General features: G+C 47.0%; 1 protein-coding gene across 1 annotated transcript; it reads left to right on the forward strand.

Moving 5' to 3' along the window:
• Nucleotides 1-631: 631 nt before the first annotated feature.
• CALM2 (calmodulin 2) lies at nt 632-20,761 on the forward strand. Its single transcript, XM_040430308.1, has 6 exons — nt 632-755; nt 13,394-13,424; nt 14,503-14,646; nt 14,722-14,828; nt 18,144-18,279; nt 19,991-20,761. Exons 1-6 carry the CDS (start codon nt 753-755, stop codon nt 20,017-20,019), a joined length of 450 nt encoding a protein of 149 aa, XP_040286242.1. The 5' UTR covers nt 632-752; the 3' UTR covers nt 20,020-20,761.
• Nucleotides 20,762-21,081: the final 320 nt, after the last annotated feature.

Genomic DNA, 21,081 nt, shown 5'->3' on the forward strand with positions numbered 1-21,081 from the left:
CATTATCATAGCGCCCTCCTTTTGGAGCCTTAAAGGTTGCACTTTACAATTGCACTGAGAATTTGGAGGGGTCTGGCTCATGTTGGGGGTCATACATGTAACTACCAGTAAAGCACTGTCCTCCCTTGCCCTGCCCGTGGCGCGGAGACCGCAGTTTACAGCTGCCTGTCACATTTGGCAGCCTGTGACACTTGCACAGCATGTATATGTTGCCTTGGTTTATTAGTACTATTAGGTTCCAGTCTCCTCCCAATTGCTGCTGCGTTTATCAGCAGCCCTCACTGCGCATGCGTCGCTGCGACCACAGTGTGCATGTCCGAGTGACGCATTGCAGGTACCTAACGACCAATGAACGCTCAGCTCATCGCATTCGCGCAAGCCTCTTCAACCCGCCGTATACATCCGCGTTGGAAAGATAGTCCCCTCTCCTGAAGCGTAGCACTCGTTTTATTGCCGATAACTACTTAATACTAAAAGGCTCGGTACTTCCGATACCAGATTAGATGATGTTCGCGGACCCTTGCTACTTCCATCTCCCGTACGAGCGGTGACTGTACGGCTCGTGTGCGCAGAGAAGCCGCGCCATCACTTTCATCGTTAAAGGGGCGGAGTTAGCGCGCTGGCGGAGGAATCCAGGGCGGAGGGAGGTGTTTATGAAGAGCGGTTGGCGGCGGTTGGAAATTAGTTCGAGTTGAGCCTGCGAGGGGTGAAGTTGTGACTGCTGAGCTGCGCGCTAGTGACATCTATTGGAAATGGTGAGTGACGCTCTGCGGCCAAAGATGTCTCCGGGTGTGCGCTGTCCTGGTGACCCCAGCGCGCTTACTGCTCACTTGCGTTAAAAAAAAAATCTATATATAAAAAAAAATCAGTGCGGGACGTGGCGGCTCCAGATCATGGCTCGGGCAGTCACGGAGGACTTATCTCTTGACTGATCCGTCTTGTTGCTGACCTCTATCAGGTGGGGTATAAGCTAGCTCTAATGGGTTTTATGGTTAATGCATAGATATTTGTGTGTGTCCCCCCCCCCCCCCCCTTCCCTGTCAATCAGGCTGCTGCAGAACCTCTTGAGCTAGGTGTACTGTGTGCTGGTTGTACAATGTGCTTTATGGCTGGTAGGGGGTAGTCATGTCAATCAGACAAGGCTTCTGCAGAGCTTGTTCCTAGGGTTGGCAGAGCTGTGGAACCTCTTGGGGTTGTGTGGCTGCTGCGGAACAGCTTGGATATGAGCTATGTATAAAGCTGCAGTGGTGCTTAGGTGTATCTGTCCATCAGACCCCAGCCTCCTGGATCTATAGGCGGTGCTGCATAGTGTGTATTATGTGATTAAGATATTATATATCTGTAGGCGAGTTCATTCATTGATGGTGGCGCTGCTATTGAAACCCCAGGACTGGGTGTAATCTAGTTTCTAAGGTGCACAGGGCTGCCGCATGCAGACCTCCCACGCCCTGCCGGTGACTGACAGGCTCTTTGTAGCTTGAAGAGGCTGTGGAGTAGTTACATAATCTCCAGTAACCCATGTGAAACTAGGTCGTGTGGTGGAATGTAGCGCTGCGGGGTCACCCGCTGCGGAGGCATGGTCCCTACCTGTTTAAAGTGACCAATAAAATAAATTTGGTTACCCACCCTGTGTACTATGGCCTATGTGAATGACCCCCCCCCCAATAAATGGCTTGGTTCATAGATGCCTTGGCCGAAGTTCAGCTAGTCGGTGCCTCATCCCCGTATAGGGAGTTGGTGGAGAGGTTCGTCGCCCAGTGGCAGGAGCAGTCATCTCCTCCCTAGATCAGGGTGGGTCCAGCCGCATTGTGCTGCAGTTTCCGCAAGGAAGGACTTGCGTCCTGCCCATTCTGACTCGGGTGGAAATCCCACAGGGCAGTTCATGTGCAGTCTTACATTCATTGTCTATGGCCATTTAAAATTTTAACAAAATGTTATTGAAAATTGGCGTTATTGCTAATTGTTCTAAGCTTGAATGTAGAGTCCCCACCCTGATGTGATGGCGTCTGAGTCACCGCTACTCCACGGTACGGTGTCAAATAAATAAAATGTTCAGTCTTGTTTACATATTAATAATGAGCTTTTCACAGCCGCACACTTGTGGTTTTTCTTTTTTCCTAGCCCGGGGATCCTGGGTGTAGTAGAGGTGTGTGTGTGTGTGGCATGTTAGTGTTAGGCGTGGCACAGCTATCGAAGAACAGCCGTGTACGCCCGGTATTTTCCATTGTCTGATGTAACGTAGGCTTGTCATGTATGTCACCAGGCCTCTGACCACTGCTCCTCAGCTCGGTGTCAATGTAGTGGCAGAGCATTTAGCACCGATACTGCGCTTTACTGGTCCCGAGTCGCTCAAAGCTGTGAATGTAGCTTCTGCTGCCTCATGTCAGGTTGGGTTGTACTTCATATGAGCTATCGCTGTAGTGATTAGTGTATATGGACAGATCTGCTGAAATGTAAAACCTGGTGCCCATTGGAGGATGCAGGACGCTGTGTAGATGAGAGGTGGCTGGTGTAACCATGGCAACCATGATGGAAACTGCCTTGTTTACATTGATCTGGATACAGGCAGCAGTGGAACATTCGGCTGCTGCTTCTACCACCGACCCTTTGTAGTATTAGTCTCTGCGCCTCCTCTGCTTCAGGGTATTGTGTTTGATGAAGAGCTACTGTTGACGGGCACTTTACCTCCCTTGGTGCCAGTCCCCACCCTGTTTTGCAGAATGCATGGACAGAGTGTTGTGCTGCAGAGATTTGGCTGCCTTGGTTTTGGAGTTACCTTGGAGCAAGTGGTGGTCTGCCCAGGCTTGAGGCAAGCACTATAGAATATGTACACTTGCTTAAAGGGGTTTTCCTGTAGAAATGATTAATGGGCTGCACTACTACCTCCGCTCTCCATCTTCCGCTTTCGGATAGCTGTGGACACGGTCACATGTAGCATTCCAGCCAATGACTGGCTTCAGCAGCGATGTGGCCGCAAGCTGTACGTCACTGCAGAAGCCAGTCATTGGCTGGAGAGCTGTACATGTGACTAGTCGGCCACGTGTAAGCAGTACTGGGAAAGCAGCCCCTGGAGCAGCATGGAACAAGTATGGATCTTCTATTTCAGGGGCCATGAAAAAATAACATTAAATACCCTTTCCTATATCTTCGGAGTGTTCTCATATTGATATGCAATGTACTCTCTGCAGAATACTGGCCACAACTTGGCAGTAGGTGGCACTTGTGCAGTAATATATGTACTGGGGGTGTGAGGTCCTGAGCCATGGTGCCTCCTGTGGCGTCTCCGTTGGGTCTTGCTGCCTATTGGAAATGACAGGTGCACGGTGGACAGTTCCTTTGTACCAGAATTTCCCTTTACTCAGACTCTGGTCTCACGGGCAAAGTGAATTCATATGGGCAGTAAAGGCCTTGAACACTAGATGGCATGAGGCAAGTAGCAGTCTGTATTCTGCAGATGGTGGACTGGATCTCTGCTGTAAAGTAGCATGCAGGGGGAACTGTCCGTTCTCCAGGGACAATAAGGACCCAGGTAATTGGGGTCTTGTGCAAAGAAAATTTAGCATTTTGACCTGTTGCTCCAATCTCTACATTGGTGCTTATTCTTGAGATTAAAGTTGTGCTTTTATTAGAAGGTAAACATGTTATAACCCTTAAGTGTGTTTTTGTTTGTCTCCAACTCAGTTGGGTTGTGGGTGTAGAGTGCAGTTTTTTTTTTTTAACGATCTATACTCTGAATAGATCAGAATCTGATTGGTGGGGGTCTGACGCCCAAGACCCCCACCAATCAGCTGTTTGAGAAGGCAGCAGTGCTGGCAGTAGCGCTGCAGCCTTCTGGCTGTTTACCGCAGGCCCAGTGATGTCATGACTAGTATAAATGTCTGGGCGGGGCTAAGCTCTGTTCACTTGAATGGATCTTAGCCGCACCCAGGCCAGTGATGCTAGTTGTGATGTCACTGTTCCTGCGGTAAAAAGCGAGAAGGCCATGGCACTACTGCCAGCACCGCTGTCTTCCCAAATAGCTGATTGGCAGGGGTCCTGGGTGTTGGTGCCCGCTGATCAGAATCAGGTTAAAAAAACTGCAGAACCCCTTAATTTTTATTTTTTTTATCTGCATTGGTTGAGTAGAAGGCTGAACTACTTCCACAAGGCCTCGTGCACCCAACCATATTTTAGGTCAATATCTGCTCCACGTTTTTTTTGTGGACCTATTTAATTTCTATAGCAGCAAAAATGCTGACTGCAGACGGCCATCATCCATGTGCGGTCTGCATCTGTGTGGCCAGTCCCCGAATTATGGAACGTGTCCTATCTGTTTAGTGGACAAGAATAGGCACTTTAATGGGGGCCGAGGAAAGTGTGCAGACCACAACGGCTGTGTACACGGGGCCTAAGGGTGTATTTTAATCTGCCCCTCTGATCCTGTTGGGCCTACAGTGGTCGCCTGCAAAACCAGTATGTGGCTGCTGACTGGCTGGTAGTTGGATCCCTGCTGATATTAATCACCTGTCCCAAGGATGGGTCCATATCCGTTTGGGGATCCAGATCCAGCACCCTTGCAGAACAGGTGTTTGAAGAGGTTGCATCACACTGAGCACTGCAGCCTCTTCCTAGGCCAGTGATGTCACTTTCATTGGTCACATGGCCTAGGTGTAGTGGAGTCCTATTCAAGTGAATGGGCCTGGGCTGCAATACCAAGCTTGGATGGTGTGCTTTGAGTAGGCCGTAGTGCCACTGCCTCTTCCGACAGCTGATTTGTGGTGGGTGCTGGAAGTTGGACCCCTGCTGATTCATATACTGATTACCTATAATGTGGATGGGTCATCTATAGTCCTGGGGCTGCTGGTTTCATGATGGGACATATGGTCAACCAGCTTTGTCTTTCTATTCAGGCCATTGCATCAGTGGTCTCTGGCATGTAATTCATATGTCGGCATTTGGATGGATTTTGTTTCCTGGGGAAACTTGCTACTATGGATGCAGTCACCATGTAGTCTCAACTAGGGCTGAAACGATTACGCGATTAAATCGAGTAATTCAACACAAAAAAATCCCCGATGCAAATTTTTTGCATTGAAGATTCGTTTGTGTCATGTGACCACGGAGTGGGAGTGAAGCGCTTGCTATTACTCCCGCTCCGTGGTCTCCCACGGCGCTTGGAATACTTACCTTTCCAGCAGGCGGCCTCCGGACACTCCACAGTACGTCCATGGTCCCGTGCTGCTCTGACCTCCTGACGTACGCACGCCGTGACCTGACGCACTGTGTGATGTCAGGAGCAGCGCAGAACAATGGAGTGTCGGCAGCGCCCCTGCTGGAAAGGTACGTTAGTGAAACCGAGGGGGTGGGGGCGCAACTAAGGCCAGGCGCCTGGAGTGCACAGCGTCATAGAAACCAGTGACGCTGTGCAATTCGGGTGTCAGGAGGAGCATGGGGGCAGAGCTGATGGCACAATGGGGGGAACTGATGCACTTGGGCTGATTGCACAGTGGGGAACAAAGGGGTGTTGGGGACTAATGGCAGGGGGTCTGAGTTTTTATAAAGGAAAACAGTCTTATTTTTTTCTTAGATTACTCGATTAATCGTTTACTGCAGCCCTAGTCTCAACCAGTCAATGTAGGGGCAACATACACAACCCTGAAGATGGAAGTCCTGAGTTCAGAGAACATTGAATGAACAGCAGCCTGGACATGTACTGCTGGTTTTCTATTGTCCCTTAAAATGTCAGATGGCATTATTTTAAGAAAGCATGTCCTTCTGTGGAAAGGATGGCATTGACGGATACCTGGGGACTATCTTCTGTACTGAGCCTTGACTAGGTAAAATTCCTACAATTGTGGTCCTTTCTCCCTACAAGAGGCAATGTATTGATGTCCTGTGACTTCCGTTTGCCAACTTCATCTGGGTGAAAACTGATCTCTTATCAAACCTGTAGAAGTTTCTTCTAGGCTAGTAGTGCCATACAAGGCTATCGGCAGGCTGTTCTGGAAGAGGAACAGCCTGTCTGTTCACCATATCGGCCTAGCTGGATACTGCCTTTCACCACCAGACCCCATTGACTAGAAGTAGATCCGGCATGAGGCAATGTTACTGCCAGACAAACTGGTGCATGCACTGGTTTTTAGCTGGCAGAATTCTGCGATCATGCCAGATCCCATTAGTCAATTGGGTCTGACGGTGAACAGAAGTCTCTGGCTAGGCCATATGGTGAAGTTCGGTACACAGGTTCACTACTTGAACAGCTGAATAGCTTGAAGTGTGGAACTAGCCTTGGTTGTAGGCCAGAGAACTACAGTCAGGTACATAGAATTGTGTCGATGTCCCAATATTAAAATTTTTTGGCTCTATACACCACCACAATGGATTTGAAATGAAACGAACAAGATGTGCTTTATCTGCAGACTGTCAGCTTTAATTTGAGGGAATTTACATCCAAATCAGGTAAACATGGTAGGAATTACAACAGTTTGCATATGTGCCTCCCACTTAAGGGACCAAAAGTAATGGGACAGAATAATCATAAATCAAACTTTCACTTTCTAATACTTGGTTGCAAATCCTTTGCAGTCAATTACAGCCTGAAGTCTGGAACGCATTGACACCACCAGACGCTGGGTTTCATCCCTGGTGATGCTCTGCCAGGCCTCTACTGCAACTGTCTTCTGTTCCTGCTTGTTCTTGGGGCATTTTCCCTTTAGTTTTGTCTTCAGCAAGTGAAATGCATGCTCAATCGTATTCAGGTCAGGTGATTGACTTGGCCATTGAATAACATTCCACTTCTTTCCCTTAGGGCTCTTTCACACCTGCGTTCTTGTCTTCCGGCATAGAGTTCCGTCGTCGGGGCTCTATGCCAGAAGAATCCTGATCAGGATTATCCCCATGCATTCTGAATGGAGAGAAATCCATTCAGGATGTCTTCAGTTCCGGAACGGAACGTTTTTTGGCCGGAGAAAATACCGCAGCATGCTGCGCTTTTTGCTCCGGCCAAAAATCCGGAACACTTGCCGCAAGGCCGGATCCGGAATTAATGCCCATTAAAAGGCATTGATCCGGATCCGGCCTTAAGCTAAACGTCGTTTCGGCGCATTGCCGGAGCCGACATTTAGCTTTTTCAGAGTGGTTACCATGGCTGCCGAGACGCTAAAGTCCTGGCAGCCATGGTAAAGTGTAGTGGGGAGCAGCATACTTACAGTCCGTGCGGCTCCCGGGGCGCTTCAGAGTGACGTCAGGGCGCCCCAAGCGCATGGATCACGTCATCCATGCGCATGGGGCGCTCTGACGTCATTCTGGAGCGCCTTGGGAGCCGCACAGACTGTAAGTATACTGCTCCCCCGCTCCTACTATGGCAACCAGGACTTTAATAGCGTCCTGGCTGCCATAGTAACACTGAAAGCATTTGGAAGACGGTTCCGTCTTCAAATGCTTTCAGTACACTTGCGTTTTTCCGGATCCGGCGGGCATCTCCGGCAACGGAAGTGCACGCCGGATCCCAACAACGCAAGTGTGAAAGAGGCCTTAAAAAACTTTGGTTGCTTTTGCAGTATGCTTTGGGTCATTGTCCAGCTGCACTGTGAAGCGCTGTCCAATGAGTTCTGAAGCATTTGGCTGAATATGAGCAGATAATATTGCCCGAAACACTTCAGAATTCATCCTGCTGCTTTTGTCATAATCAATAAATACAAGAGAACCAGTTCCATTGGCAGCCATACATGCCCACGCCATGACACTACTACCACCATGCTTCACTGATGAGGTGGTATGCTTAGGATCATGAGCAGTTCCTTTCCTTCTCCATTCTCTTCTCTTCCCATCACTCTGGTACAAGTTGATCTTGGTCTCATCTGTCCATAGGATGTTGTTCCAGAACTGTGAAGGCTTTTTTAGATGTTGTTTGGCAAACTCTAATCTGGCCTTCCTGTTTTTGAGGCTCACCAATGGTTTACATCTTGTGGTGAACCCTCTGTATTCACTCTGAAGTCTTCTCTTGATTTTTGACTTTGACACACATACACCTACCTCCTGGAGTGTTCTTGACCTGGCTGTTGTGAAGGGTGTTTTCTTCACCAGGGAAAGAATTCTTCAGTCGTCCACCAGTTTTCCGTGGTCTTTTGGTGTTGCTGAGCTCACGGTGCGTTCCTTATTTTTAAGAATGTTCCAAAAGGTTTTGGCCACGCCTCATGTTTTTGCTATCTCTCTGATGGGTTTGTTGTGTTTTTTTCAGCCTAATGATGGCTTGCTTCACTGATAGTGACAGCTCTTTGGATCTCATCTTGAGAGTTGACAGCAACAGATTCCAAATGCAAATAGCACACCTGAAATGAACTCTGGATCTTTTATTTGCTCATTGTAGTTGGGATAATGAGGGAATAACACACACCTGGCCATGGAACAGCTGAGAAGCCAATTGTCCAATTACTTTTGGTCCCTTAAGTGGGAGGCACATATGCAAACTGTTGTAATTCCTACACCGTTCACCTGATTTGGATGTAAATACCCTCAAATTAAAGCTGACAGTCTGCAGTTAAAGCACATCTTGTTTGTTTTATTTCAAGTCCATTGTGGTGTATAGAGCCAAAAATATTAGAATTGAGTTGATGTCCCAATATTTATGGACCTGACTGTATGTAAACCTGCATATTGGTGCAGAGGGGCAGAATTGGACTGACTTAAAAGCCTAGTCACTTTAGGCTAGTTTCACATCAGTGGAGGCTTCCAGTGATGGTACTAATTGGTGGGCCTTAGCATTGCTCTATTTAACAGGCTGGTGTCAAGGTAGCCTTAATGCTGATCTGCTATTTTGATAGTTATTGGAAGCTTGTATGTTGGGGCTACTTAGTGACTTGTCATCTGTATAAGTGAGCTCTAATAGTTGGTCAGCACTTATGACAATAATAAACTGGCAGCACATGCATGCCTCTAGTGGAGCATAGCAGGGGTAGTGAGAATATGAACTTCTATTCTGCTAGATTGTCTTGCAAAGGGGAGTGGCTGAGAAGCTGCTCCATGCAGAGCATGTCATGGTGAAGTCCCACCTACTGGGCATGTGCAACAGCAGGATCTGGCACAATAAGTTTATCTTCTCACTTCTCCTCAAACTTCAAGTGTGTTCACATACTAATCTAATTAGCATGGTCCAAAAATGCAGACATTCTTGGTGTAAAGTATTGGGGCAACTGGCTTTTCTTTGTTTTGTTTTTTCCCTATACACTGCACCAGGTTGTGAATTGTTGCAGCAGCTGCGGTATTGGGTCTAACTGTAAATGAGTGGAATAGGTTTTTGGAAGAAAATGGCCATGATCTGATCCTGAGCTCTCTAGACCTAATGTCTGTGGAGATAGTCTTGAGTGCACTGGTGACCCTTGAGGGGCTGCAAAGTGCGTTCACTGCTGCAGGACTTCCAGAACGGGCTGACTGGCTTGGTGTTTGGCAGTTTCATTGCCGTGAATGGCATATGCTCCTGCAGGACCCACTCCTATCAGACATTCATGGCATATCCTATTGATTATGCCATTTAATATCCCAAATGAGACAACTCCTTAAACTCCCAGAAAAGCTTGAGATGGGTGCACTGACTGTGGTAGTTGGGATTTGATGTGAAGCATGCCTTGTCAGACCGCGCCAAACGCTATGAACCCCACGGCTTGCAGATCGGTGTTTCTTTAGTATTGAGTCGTAAAAGCCCCCATACCAATTACTGTAGGTTGGCTGCCATTTTTAAAGTAATACACATGGGATATGCTGCCTCTGACCCCCTTTCCCCAAGGGATTGTCTGTCCTCCCCAGAGATCATTTAACAGCTTTATCCTATTCCTGTTAAATACATACGCACTTGGCCAAGCTAGATTTAAATGTATATGGGAGCGTTGAGTTGGTGGTGGGGATGGCATTGAGCGAGTCCCTATCTGTCACCGTTCTCCCAGTGGATAAGCTGAATGCTGTTTATGTGGACACCTGAATGATCCTTTCTGGGCAGCAGGCCGTGTAAAGAGGGATTTGCTTCCCTGTATAGACATGAGCAATGGCAGCCGTCACTTGTCCGCATACAGTGGAGGTGATGAAGGAACACCCTGTTCTTGGTAATTGCTTCCTCGGCTCATGCAAATGTGCCTTTATCTACACATCTAAGGCTACCTTCACACTAGTGCTTTTACTGGAGCCGGCAGGGTTCAGCAAAAAACGCTTCAGTTACTGATAATACAACCGTCTGCATCCGTTATGAACGGATCTGGTTGTATAATCTTTAACATGGCCAAGACGGATCCGTCATTAACTCCATTGAAAGTCAATGGGGAACGGATCTGTTTTCTATTGTCAGAGAAAACGGATCCATTGACTTGCATTGGGGGTCATGCCGGATCCGTCTTGCTCCGCATCCCAGGACAGAATGCAAACCGTCGCATGCTGCAGTATGAGAACGCAACCAAATTGAATGCCCTTTGGAGCATTCTGTTGACAATGGGTACAAAATGGAAGTGTTTTTTTTTTTTTTTTTCTGGTGACGGATTTCAATACCAGAAAATATTAATGCTATTGTGACAGTAGCCTTAGTTGACTTGCCTGATTAGTGGTCGAAGTGCTGGCCAGCAGAGATGGAGTGTCCTTACAGGAAAGCTGTGCTGGGGATTGCATGTCTTGATGTGCACTTGGCTTTGTGACCTTCCAAGAAGTCTCTGCCTCAGCCATAGACATCCTGATCATAGTTGTAGATGATGGTGAGGTGAACATGGCGGCTGCTGCTCTATATGCCCCCTGTGTTGTTGTGTTGAGCACCTGAATTGTCATTGTTGTGTTAAAGGACTTCTGTCAGTAGTTTTTGTCCCTATGACACTGGGTGGCCTGTTGCATGTGCACTTGGCAGCTGAAGGCATCTGTTAGTCCCATGCTCATATGTGCCCACATTGCTGAGAAATTATTCTAAAATATACAACTGAGCCTCTAGGGGCAACAGGGGCATTGCTGTTACACCTGGAGGCTCTGCTCTTTGTGCCGCGCCCTCTGCTCTTTAACAGGGACGAGCAGTGTAAACGTGGTCACACCTACCTGGTCAAAGTGCAGAGGGCACGGCAGATGCAGAGAGAGCAGAGCCTCCAGGAGTAATGGTAATGCCTTCGTTGCTCCTAGAGGCTCACTTGCATATGTTAAAACTTCATTTTTCTCACCAATGCGGACACATATGAACATGGGACCAACACAGAGGCCTTCAGCTGCCAAGTGCACATGTAACAGGTCAGCCAGTGTCATAGGTACAAATCTGCTGACAGATGTCCTTTAAAGGGTTTCTGTCACTAGAATTTTCAGTATTAAACTGGCTGACTTTAGCGATGTGCTAATGTCAGCTGCACTTAACGCTGCTATTCTAATGATTATCTGTGCCCCGTTACTGTAGAATTCCTACTTTTATAGTATGTACGTTGCTCCTGCTCCTAGAGGCTCCCACCAAGTCACGCCTTCCAAGTGTTGATTGACAGGGCCAGGCATCATTGGCATCCTTCTGCCTGCCCTGGGGAAATCTTGTGCTGTTCAGTATTCTGTGCAGGCGTGGTGAGGGAAGGATGCTCGCAGGCTGCCAGCTTCCTCACTGTGCAAATACTGAACAGCGCAAGATTTTCCCAGGGCAGGCAGAAGGATGTGAAAGATGCCTGGCCCTGTCAATCAGCACTTGGAAGGTGGGAGCCTCTAGGTGCAGGAGCAATGCCTGCCCCCTAGAGGCTCATTTACATATTATAAAAGTAAGAATTCTAATACTGAAAATTCTAGTGACAGAAACCCCTTAAAGGGATCATCCCATCTTAGACAATGGGGGCATATCGCTAGGATATGCCCCCATTGTCTGATAGATGCAGGTCCCAGATGTGGGACCCGCACCTACAAGGAGAACGGAGCGGAGAAAGTGGAGGAGGGCGCACTGCGCATGCGCAGCCGTCCTCCATTCATGTCTATGGAGCTGCTGAAAATAGCCGAGCGCTGGCTCTATTTCTGTCGGCCCCATAGAAATAAATGGGAGCAAGGCTGCTCATGTGTGGTGCGCTCCCATTCACTTCAATGGGAGAGGCGGGGAGCTGCGCCTGGTGGTGGACAGATCCTGGGAAACCCGGGGTCCTCCAGCCACAACTCTCCCCAGCTCTGTACTCATTGTAGGTGCGGGTCCCAGAGGTGGGACCCGCACCTATCAGAAGATGGGGGCATATCCTAGCGATATGCCCCCATTGTCTAAGATGGGAATACCCCTTTAGGCATGCAGTCATCTGCTCAGGGTTGGAGGTGAAGCCTCACTTTATGGGTCTATTTTGCATGCTGAGGACAGGGTCACTTTACAGTAGTTTTATTAGACAATAAATCCTGCTCCACATTTGGGTGACATTTGATTAGACAGGAACTGTGATCCAATGATTGTAGGGATCAGATTTAGTTTCTGCTTAACAGTTGGGCACTTGCAAGGTCAGGTGTAATATCAGACTGGAGACCCTGGAGTCTACCTTCACGTTTGGTGTTGGATTGTCTACTGGTGTATTCTGACTACTTCTCTACCTTGGTCTATTTGGCTGGCAGCTCAGGCTGTGGCTGACTTACCCCAATGAAAACTGACATCTATCAACTCTACCAGGTTGATTGGGAAGAAGTAGTATTAATAGTTTAGGGTGGGAGAATTCTCCATCCAACCACTGGATAGGTGAATGCAGGTCATGCGTGCACACCGCTACTCCACTCACAGAGGACCTAGACCTCTTGTAATCAGAGGGATTGCATGTTAACTATATTGTGGATGGTGACAGATTGGGTATTCCTAACTTCCCCCATGGCACTGCTACAGGAGATGCCACATGTCATCCACACCTATTTCCAGGGGGGTACCATCTTGCAGGCACTATGAATGGAGAGGTGGCTGTGCTAAAATGTCCAGGTGTTTGTGGCTATTTTGAAGTCTCATAGAAATGGAGAGGGCAGCACCTTCACCAGCAGTGAGCTTGATGTGGGTCCCTCTCCTATCGGACACTTATTAAACTGCATATGCCATGATGGTTCCCTGTATACTTCTCAGGATACCTGGACTTGTTGAGTCCTTAGTGGCAGATGGGTCAATGCTGCTTCACATGACCTGATGCCAATGGTGGCATTGCTGACAGTGCAGTGAGTTGGAGTCTATCAGGTCTCATTCCTTGATTCCTACCCAGACCTGAAGTGGTTTCCTCAATATTCCAGGGTCAGTTGTGGTCTTCCTGCTTTAGACCGGTTGTCTGCAGCTTCTGTCATGCCTATGTTTCTCCTTGGGACACAGGGGACAATCAGGATACTCTTATGCTGATCATATTTTCAGACTGGGTTGTGGTGGGTTCGCAATAGATTTCTATCTATACTGTGGGTTGTGAGCTTTACTCACTCCTGTCTTATCTTTCAGGCTGACCAACTGACAGAAGAGCAGATTGCAGGTAAGTTTGTCACAATAAGTTAGACCTTAGACTTGTTTTCCACATGTTGCATAATGACCGGCTAAGGCCTCTTTCACACTTGCGTTGTCCGGATCCGGCGTGTACTCCACTTGCCGGAATTACACTCCGGATCCGGAAAAACGCAAGTGTACTGAAAGCATTTGAAGACGGAACCGTCTTCCAAATGCTTTCAGTGTTACTATGGCACCCAGGACGCTATTAAAGTCCTGGTTGCCATAGTAGGAGCGGGGAGCGGGGGAGCGGTATACTTACAGTCCGTGCGGCTCCCGGGGCGCTCCAGAATGACGTCAGAGCGCCCCATGCGCATGGATGACGTGATCCATGCGATCACGTGATCCATGCGCTTGGGGCGCCCTGACGTCACTCTGGAGCGCCCGGGGAGCCGCACGGACGGTAAGTACACTGCTCCCCCGCTCCCCGCTACACTTTACCATGGCTGCCAGGACTTTAGCGTCCCGGCAGCCATGGTAACCACTCTGAAAAAGCTAAATGTCGGCTCCGGCAATGCGCCGAAACGACGTTTAGCTTAAGGCCGGATCCGGATCAATGCCTTCCAATGGGCATTAATTCCGGATCCGGCCTTGCGGCAAGTGTTCCGGATTTTTGGCCGGAGCAAAAAGCGCAGCATGCTGCGGTATTTTCTCCGGCCAACAAACGTTCCGTACCGGAACTGAAGACATCCTGATGCATCCTGAACGGATTACTCTCCATTCAGAATGCATTAGGATAATCCTGATCAGGATTCTTCCGGCATAGAGCCCCGACGACGGAACTCTATGCCGGAAGACAATAACGCAGGTGTGAAAGAGCCCTAAGGTATTACACAAAGTGTATGGATGTGACCATGGACATCTACCTCTGATGGCCCTCTGAGCATTACTATGTAATTGGGGCTGTACATGACCCCTCAGGGCTTTTGTCCTACCCCTGCCATTTTTGTGGAATCTTTTCATTTATGGTTACAGCTGCATACATGAGTAGACTAGTAATAGTACTAAATCTGTAGGAAACTGGGATTGTATTTCTAGATGTCTTACAGAATTCATTTTCCTTCTAGAATTCAAGGAAGCCTTCTCGCTATTCGACAAGGATGGTGATGGCACCATCACAACAAAGGAGTTGGGCACAGTGATGAGGTCGCTTGGGCAGAACCCCACAGAGGCCGAGCTGCAGGACATGATCAATGAAGTAGACGCTGATGGTATGCGCTCTGGTCCATGGGCTATGTCTTCAGTTGGTGGTGTTTGTCTCTAATCCCACCTTCTGTCTTCAACAGGTAACGGAACAATCGACTTTCCTGAATTCCTGACTATGATGGCTAGAAAAATGAAAGACACAGATAGTGAAGAGGAAATCAGAGAAGCATTCCGTGTGTTTGACAAGGTATCGGCAAATTATGGAATTTAAGTGTCATCTGCTTGTATGTATTTTTTATTTATTTTTTAAGTTAAGAGTAGTGCTTTCTCAGTTGCATTGACTGCTAGTATGGCGAGTGGTACACACACTTGGCTTACATTTGGCTTTGCATCGGAGACAACAGGCAGGTTAAGATGTTCTGTCATAATAAGAATGCCGTCCAGTCTACCAGCATTGGGGTATGGAGGAGGTGGTTCTAGATAACTTGTAGCTGACTGTAATTGCTGCTTTTCATGTGGTTGGGAGTCCAATGGAAAGGTGGTCTTGGTAATGGAGCAGCAACCGTCCCTGAATGTCTGTCTGCAAATATAGCTGTCAGTCACTGGGTATGGCTGCTCTAAGTTTCAACTTTGAAGTTGCACTGAATTCTTTCCCACTGAGCTCCTCCTGCTCTAGAACATGCTTGTGGTAGATCAGATGCCATGTTCAATGTGACAGGCTCCCAAGATTATATGTGCAGATCGGGAAACTACCTGAGCATGTAGGCTTGTTGGGAGCGCAACGTCTACTTGCCCTTGTAGCGGGCTTTGGTCTGAAGTCACAGCATTTTTTAGCCTGTTTATTGCAGTATATTGGATGCTCATTTTATGTGACTCTTGCACTTTCTGAAGATGGGGCACTTTTCAGATGGTGTGGTTGTGCTGTAGTTCAAATACTGCAAATGCAGACTGTTCTTGGCACAGTGAAGGCGCTGATCAATGTCTTTGGGGTAAATTTGACAGTTGTTATACTGCCTTTCAGTTGTATGGTACTGTAGTTCTGACCAAGATGGGACACTTACTATTTGACAGTTGTTTAAAAAAAAAAAAGTGAATCTAATTCTAGACTTCTATTCTGAAAATGGCCGTTCCTTGGGCTAGTTCCACACCTGCAGTAAATCTAGCCGGCAGCCTGTTAAACTCCACAGCAACCTCTGGCAACTCCCAGATTCCTTATAACTCATACGAGTGAGTGTACAGCGAAGTATGGCTGGGAGTTGGAGTTGTTGCCCAGCAGCTGGAGTTTGCTGATCCCTGCACTATAGTCCTAGGGGTCTGGAGGTGAATGACAGCCTCTAGCTAGGCTGTTCCTCTGACACAGGAGTGGAACTAAGCTCCTGTCAGCTTTATAAAGTCACTAAATTAGAATCTAAAAGGCTGGTGCTCTTAATCCCTGAAACACCTTTTTGATCTAAGGGGACCGGTCACCATGAAAATGCAATGCAGTCACTGATGGCAAACTGTGTAAACCTAAGGGATCATGCACACGACCGTATGCCCTCCGATCATATGAGTGCAGGACAATAGCCCCATGGGCGGCCTGATGCACACAGCATCATAGTAACCGATGATGCTGTGCGCTCCCGTGCACACTATGTATGCCCGCTCACGGACTGTCTCGGAGGGCATACGGTCGTGTGCATGAGCCCAAAGGGGAAGCTGTTTACAGCAGAACCTCCCACATGACTACAAGATAAAGCAGAGGTTTAAATGCAGTAAATCTTATAACTTGTTCATCTGCTAAAACGATCAGTATCAATCTGCTCAGCACCTCACGCCCTATACCACATTTGCATGGTGACAAGTTCTTAAGATGGGGTCTGTGGTATGAAGACTGACCATATACTATGCACTAACCTTTGTTCCTTAACTCTGGTCCTCAGGGCCCACTTGCCGGTCATGGTTCAAGATTTCCTTAGTATTGATGAGGTGATGGAACTAGTTTCAATGCATCAGGACTCACCAGGTCTTCATTCTGTGGGATATTCTCAGATCGTGACTGGCAGGTGGTCCCTGAGGACTGAAGTTGAGGAATATTGTGCTAAAACTGAGCATATTGGGGACAGTCTTGTGCCTTGGCAGTTGGGTCTCTGCTCAGTGATGGGGCTGCCGTTGCACATTTACTTTCCATAGTAATGGTGTATAGATTATAAGAAGCACCCAAGCTGAAAGCACATATTTGCATTGTTTATTCTGCAGGGCAGGATTGACACATGCAGCCTTTTTTAGTTTGCATACATCACAATCTCAATGTAGACAGGTGCTTCTACCCAATAGTAATAGTAAAATTAGCAGAAATGTGTAGCTCCCGACTCAGCAGGGTGAATTCGCTCAGCTCCAATGGCAAGTAGTCCGACTTGTATTTGGTCAGGACTTGTAGGTTTACCATGTGCGTAGTGATGTTACACTGTAGATAATTGACTTGCACCTTTTTGCATAAACATTGACCTTAAAGGGAACCTGTCACCATGTTCTGACATAAAACCGAAATGTCCCTTTAATACTTGTTTACCCTGATGGTTCCCAGTGATCGATCCAGAATTTTCTCAGGACTAACCTGTCCTATTTTATCGCCCTATAAAGCTTTACCACTCATTCGCGTACATTTCTTCCCTTCACCCTATCATGGGCTTATTTCCCTCCCCCTAGACTTTGACAGCCAATTTCTGCTGCCCTCACTGCTTGTAATCTCGTCTGAAATAATGTACTTGCCCTTTCCTTTTCAACGTAGTTCTGCCCAAAATGAATATTGCGCATGCATGAGATTTTATCGAAGGCGTTTCTTAGGTGGAGCTGAGATGCTTGACTCCGAGAAAATATGACACTTCTCAGGTCAAAGATATGACTCTAATGTTAATTGGCATAAAAGGCAGGAAAGCTTTATAGGGCAATAAAATAGGACCGGTTAGTCCTGAGAAAATTATGGATCGATCACTGGGAACTATCAGGGTAAACAAGTATTAAGGTACATTCAGTTTCATGTCAGAACATGGTGACAGGTTCCCTTTGAAGAGGACCTTTCACTGCTCCTGACATGCCTACTTTAATGGCTACATGCATCCCCCATGTAATAACCATTCTGGGACACCTACTATGACTGTTGTGCCACTCATTTTATTTGCAGTAGAAGTTATGAATGAATTGCCAGCAATCTGCAGTAAGGGTACAGAGGGGTGGTAACCAGTTGGAGGGGGGGGGGGGGGGGGGTGTCCCTGCAGTCTGAAAATGGCCACTCTGATTGGTTAGTCTGGGCAGGTACACCCCCCTCCACTGGTTACTTCCCCTCTGTACCCTTCCTGAAGGCTAATAGTAACAGACATAAGAATATATGCTCCAGAATTGTTACATGGGGAATGCATGAAGATATTAAAACGGGCATGTCGGGAGTGGTGAAAGGTCCTCTTTAATGTACAGGCTAATCTGCCAACCTGTTGTGTAACTGTGCACTGTCATAGCTGTGACATGTGGTGATGCTAAATGCTGTGGTTGCTGAGCTTACAGTCTGAGCTTCCATTTTCTACAGGATGGAAACGGCTACATTAGCGCTGCTGAACTCCGTCATGTTATGACAAATCTGGGTGAGAAGTTAACGGACGAAGAGGTTGATGAAATGATCAGGGAAGCAGACATTGATGGTGACGGCCAAGTAAATTATGAAGGTGGGTTCCAGTCTACAATAAGCTTGGGCTTCTCAGTCTCTGGTCCCCGCTGGACTGGAAGTGTGACCTGCTCTCTACACGACTGTTGCTGGCCAATCAACGACTGCACGGCACATGATTGTGGCCGACTGACCAGCCACAGTGATGTGAGTAGACGGCTCGTCACTCGTGGGGACTGGATGCAGCCCCTTTAAGCTTGTTACATGTATGTTTGTCGCCTCTGGTTTAAGTGGTCCAGCCAACAATATATTGTGGCCTAGGCTCACCTGCTAGGGGTTAGGAAGTAAGTTTCATAAGACTTTTTGTTCTCTGACATTAAAATGGTTTTCTGGGATTTTAATACTGATGACTTATCCTGAGGATTGGTCATTAGTATCTGATCTGTGGGGGTCTGACACCCAGGCTCACTACCAATCAGCTGTTTGAGAAGGCATTGGTGCTCCTGTGGGTGCCCCGGCCTACTCTCAGCTCACCAAGCACAGTACATTGTATAGCAGCTGTGCTCCAATCACTTCTATGGGCCTGAGCTGCTCCTAGGTCACATGACTAATGGACATGTCCTCAATGGCCTAGGAGAAGCTGAGAGAAGGCTGTGGCACTACTGCAAGCGCTGGTTCCTCCTCAAACAGCTCATCAGTGGGTGGTCCAGGGTGTCCAAAATCACAATCTTTTTTTACTACCAGAGCACTACAAGGTGCATGTCTGGTGGGACCCTCTGAGATGGCAGTTGACTGAACACCAGTATCTGGTGTATGTCTAAGGTGTACTCCCTTAAACTGTTATGGAGTAACTTGACAAGTGCAGCCACCTCTACTTTCCTGTAAGCAAAGCAACTCTGTTTAAGGGCATCTGGTCTCTTTTTTGCCTCACAGCCTTTAAAGGGGTATTCCCATCTTGCTATTTCATCCTCGCCTGCAGCCAGCTATCCTGTTCACTTCCTGGTTTCCTTCTACTAAGGCTGGGTGGGCTTAGGCAGTTTTTATATGAAAGCTGGCCACGCCTCCTTATGACATCACTCGAACTCTGTGCTGCAAGCTCGTTCATGTGGATTGTCATCCGCAGACTGCTTTTCCATGTGCCCCTCAAATGTACAATGTGCTCCTATTCCCTAAATGTGGACCCTTTGTTCTATTCACTCCATATTTGTCTTGTTTCTTTTATTATCATATATTGTTGGTGGATTTGTGGGTGCATATAGTATTTTAATTAAAAATACTTTCCTCCGATCCTTCCCTGGCACATCCTCACACTCCTCTGTAATTTCGGCATTCTCCAGGCAGCCGCTCATGCACGGATGTGTTTCTTGGTGGCGCTGCTAAAGTTGAGCCACGCACGCGCAGCTCTGTTTTGGCTGCGGCACTGAAGAATGGGCGTCTGCGCATGCGCGGGCGCCGTGCTTGTTCAAGATGACATGGAGAGGCCAGGCACTGGAGGTAGCTAGTTCTGTGCAAGCGCAGCCCAGAGGTGGCCATATCCATGGGATACCAAACATATACAATGAAGTAGGAGGCAACAAATTTTAGGGGAACGCTTGGAAATTTTTAATAGGATAGATTTACAAAACTGCTCAATGGGACATATTTATTAACTTAAACTATGATCCCTGAGATGGGAATACCTCTTTAATGTATCAGAAGAATGAGTAAAGACTTTAGAACATGTTGTAAGATGGTCTTGCTTGTGTTTTCACACTGTTCTTTTTCTCTTGCAGAGTTTGTACAAATGATGACAGCAAAGTGAAGATTGTACAGAATGTGTTAAATTTCTTGTACAAAGATGTTTATTTGCCTTTCTTTGTTTGTAACTTATCTGTAAAATGTTTCCCCTTACTGTCAAAAAAATGCATGTATAGTAATTTAGAATTCCATTCATGTTTCCCATATTCCTGTCACTGTCTTTCTTAAACTTTTTATTCTTTTGGTTTTCCATGGAAAGTTGATCAAGTAACAAATGCTGCATGTGGCTTACTCTGGATTTTACCAAAGCCCTTTGTGCACATGGAAGACCTTGATGAATTTAGTTACATGGGAACATTGGGGCTCTTCAGTTTTAATTTTTTTACTTCCTGCCCCCTCTCAAAGTTGGATTTCTTCAAGTAACTTGTCTGCTTGTTGGAATGTGGAGTAAACTACTCAAAACTACAGATAGTTAACAATATTGAACTTATGTTGCACTAATGCAAAGCTGGTATATCCAGATACATGTCTTGTTTTCTCCTTCCACCCTTCCTGCCTTTTCCTCCTGTATTGTTTGCTCCAAACCTGGAACATCTTCACATGCTTACAATTTTTTTTTTTTTCTTTGAATTACACTGATGTGAGGGGTCTGCATAGCATTACCCAGCAGTGAGTTGTAAGCTCCTTCACCAGTTTAAGGTTTACTTTGGTTTAGCCACTTTTCAGAAGAACCTGCTTATGGCACAATTTGCCTCAAATCCATTCCAAGTTGTATATTTGTTTTCCAATAAAAACAAAAAAGTCAACCTTGGTGGTGGTAATTTTATTGTATGTCTGGTAACTGTAAGGGTCTTGTTACACATGTTGGTAAGGGGTGCTAACTAAATAAATGCAGGATGGTGCTCGGGCTTTGGTAATGCTGTTGTCTTGTTTTAAAGCTTAGATTGTCAGCTTTCAAATGCAACCAGGTACAAATCTCTAGCTGCTAGCCAGACTGATGCAAAGAGTTAAAGATGTAACTGTTGGGGGTTAAAGATCTTCACATGGCCCAATACGAATGTTACACTATTCAGCCCCCTATTCACATTGTGTATTGTCAGCAGCACATTCTCTCCCACTTCATTTA

The sequence above is a fragment of the Bufo bufo genome, chromosome 4 (genome assembly GCF_905171765.1).
Source record: "Bufo bufo chromosome 4, aBufBuf1.1, whole genome shotgun sequence".
NCBI lineage: Eukaryota > Metazoa > Chordata > Amphibia > Anura > Bufonidae > Bufo > Bufo bufo.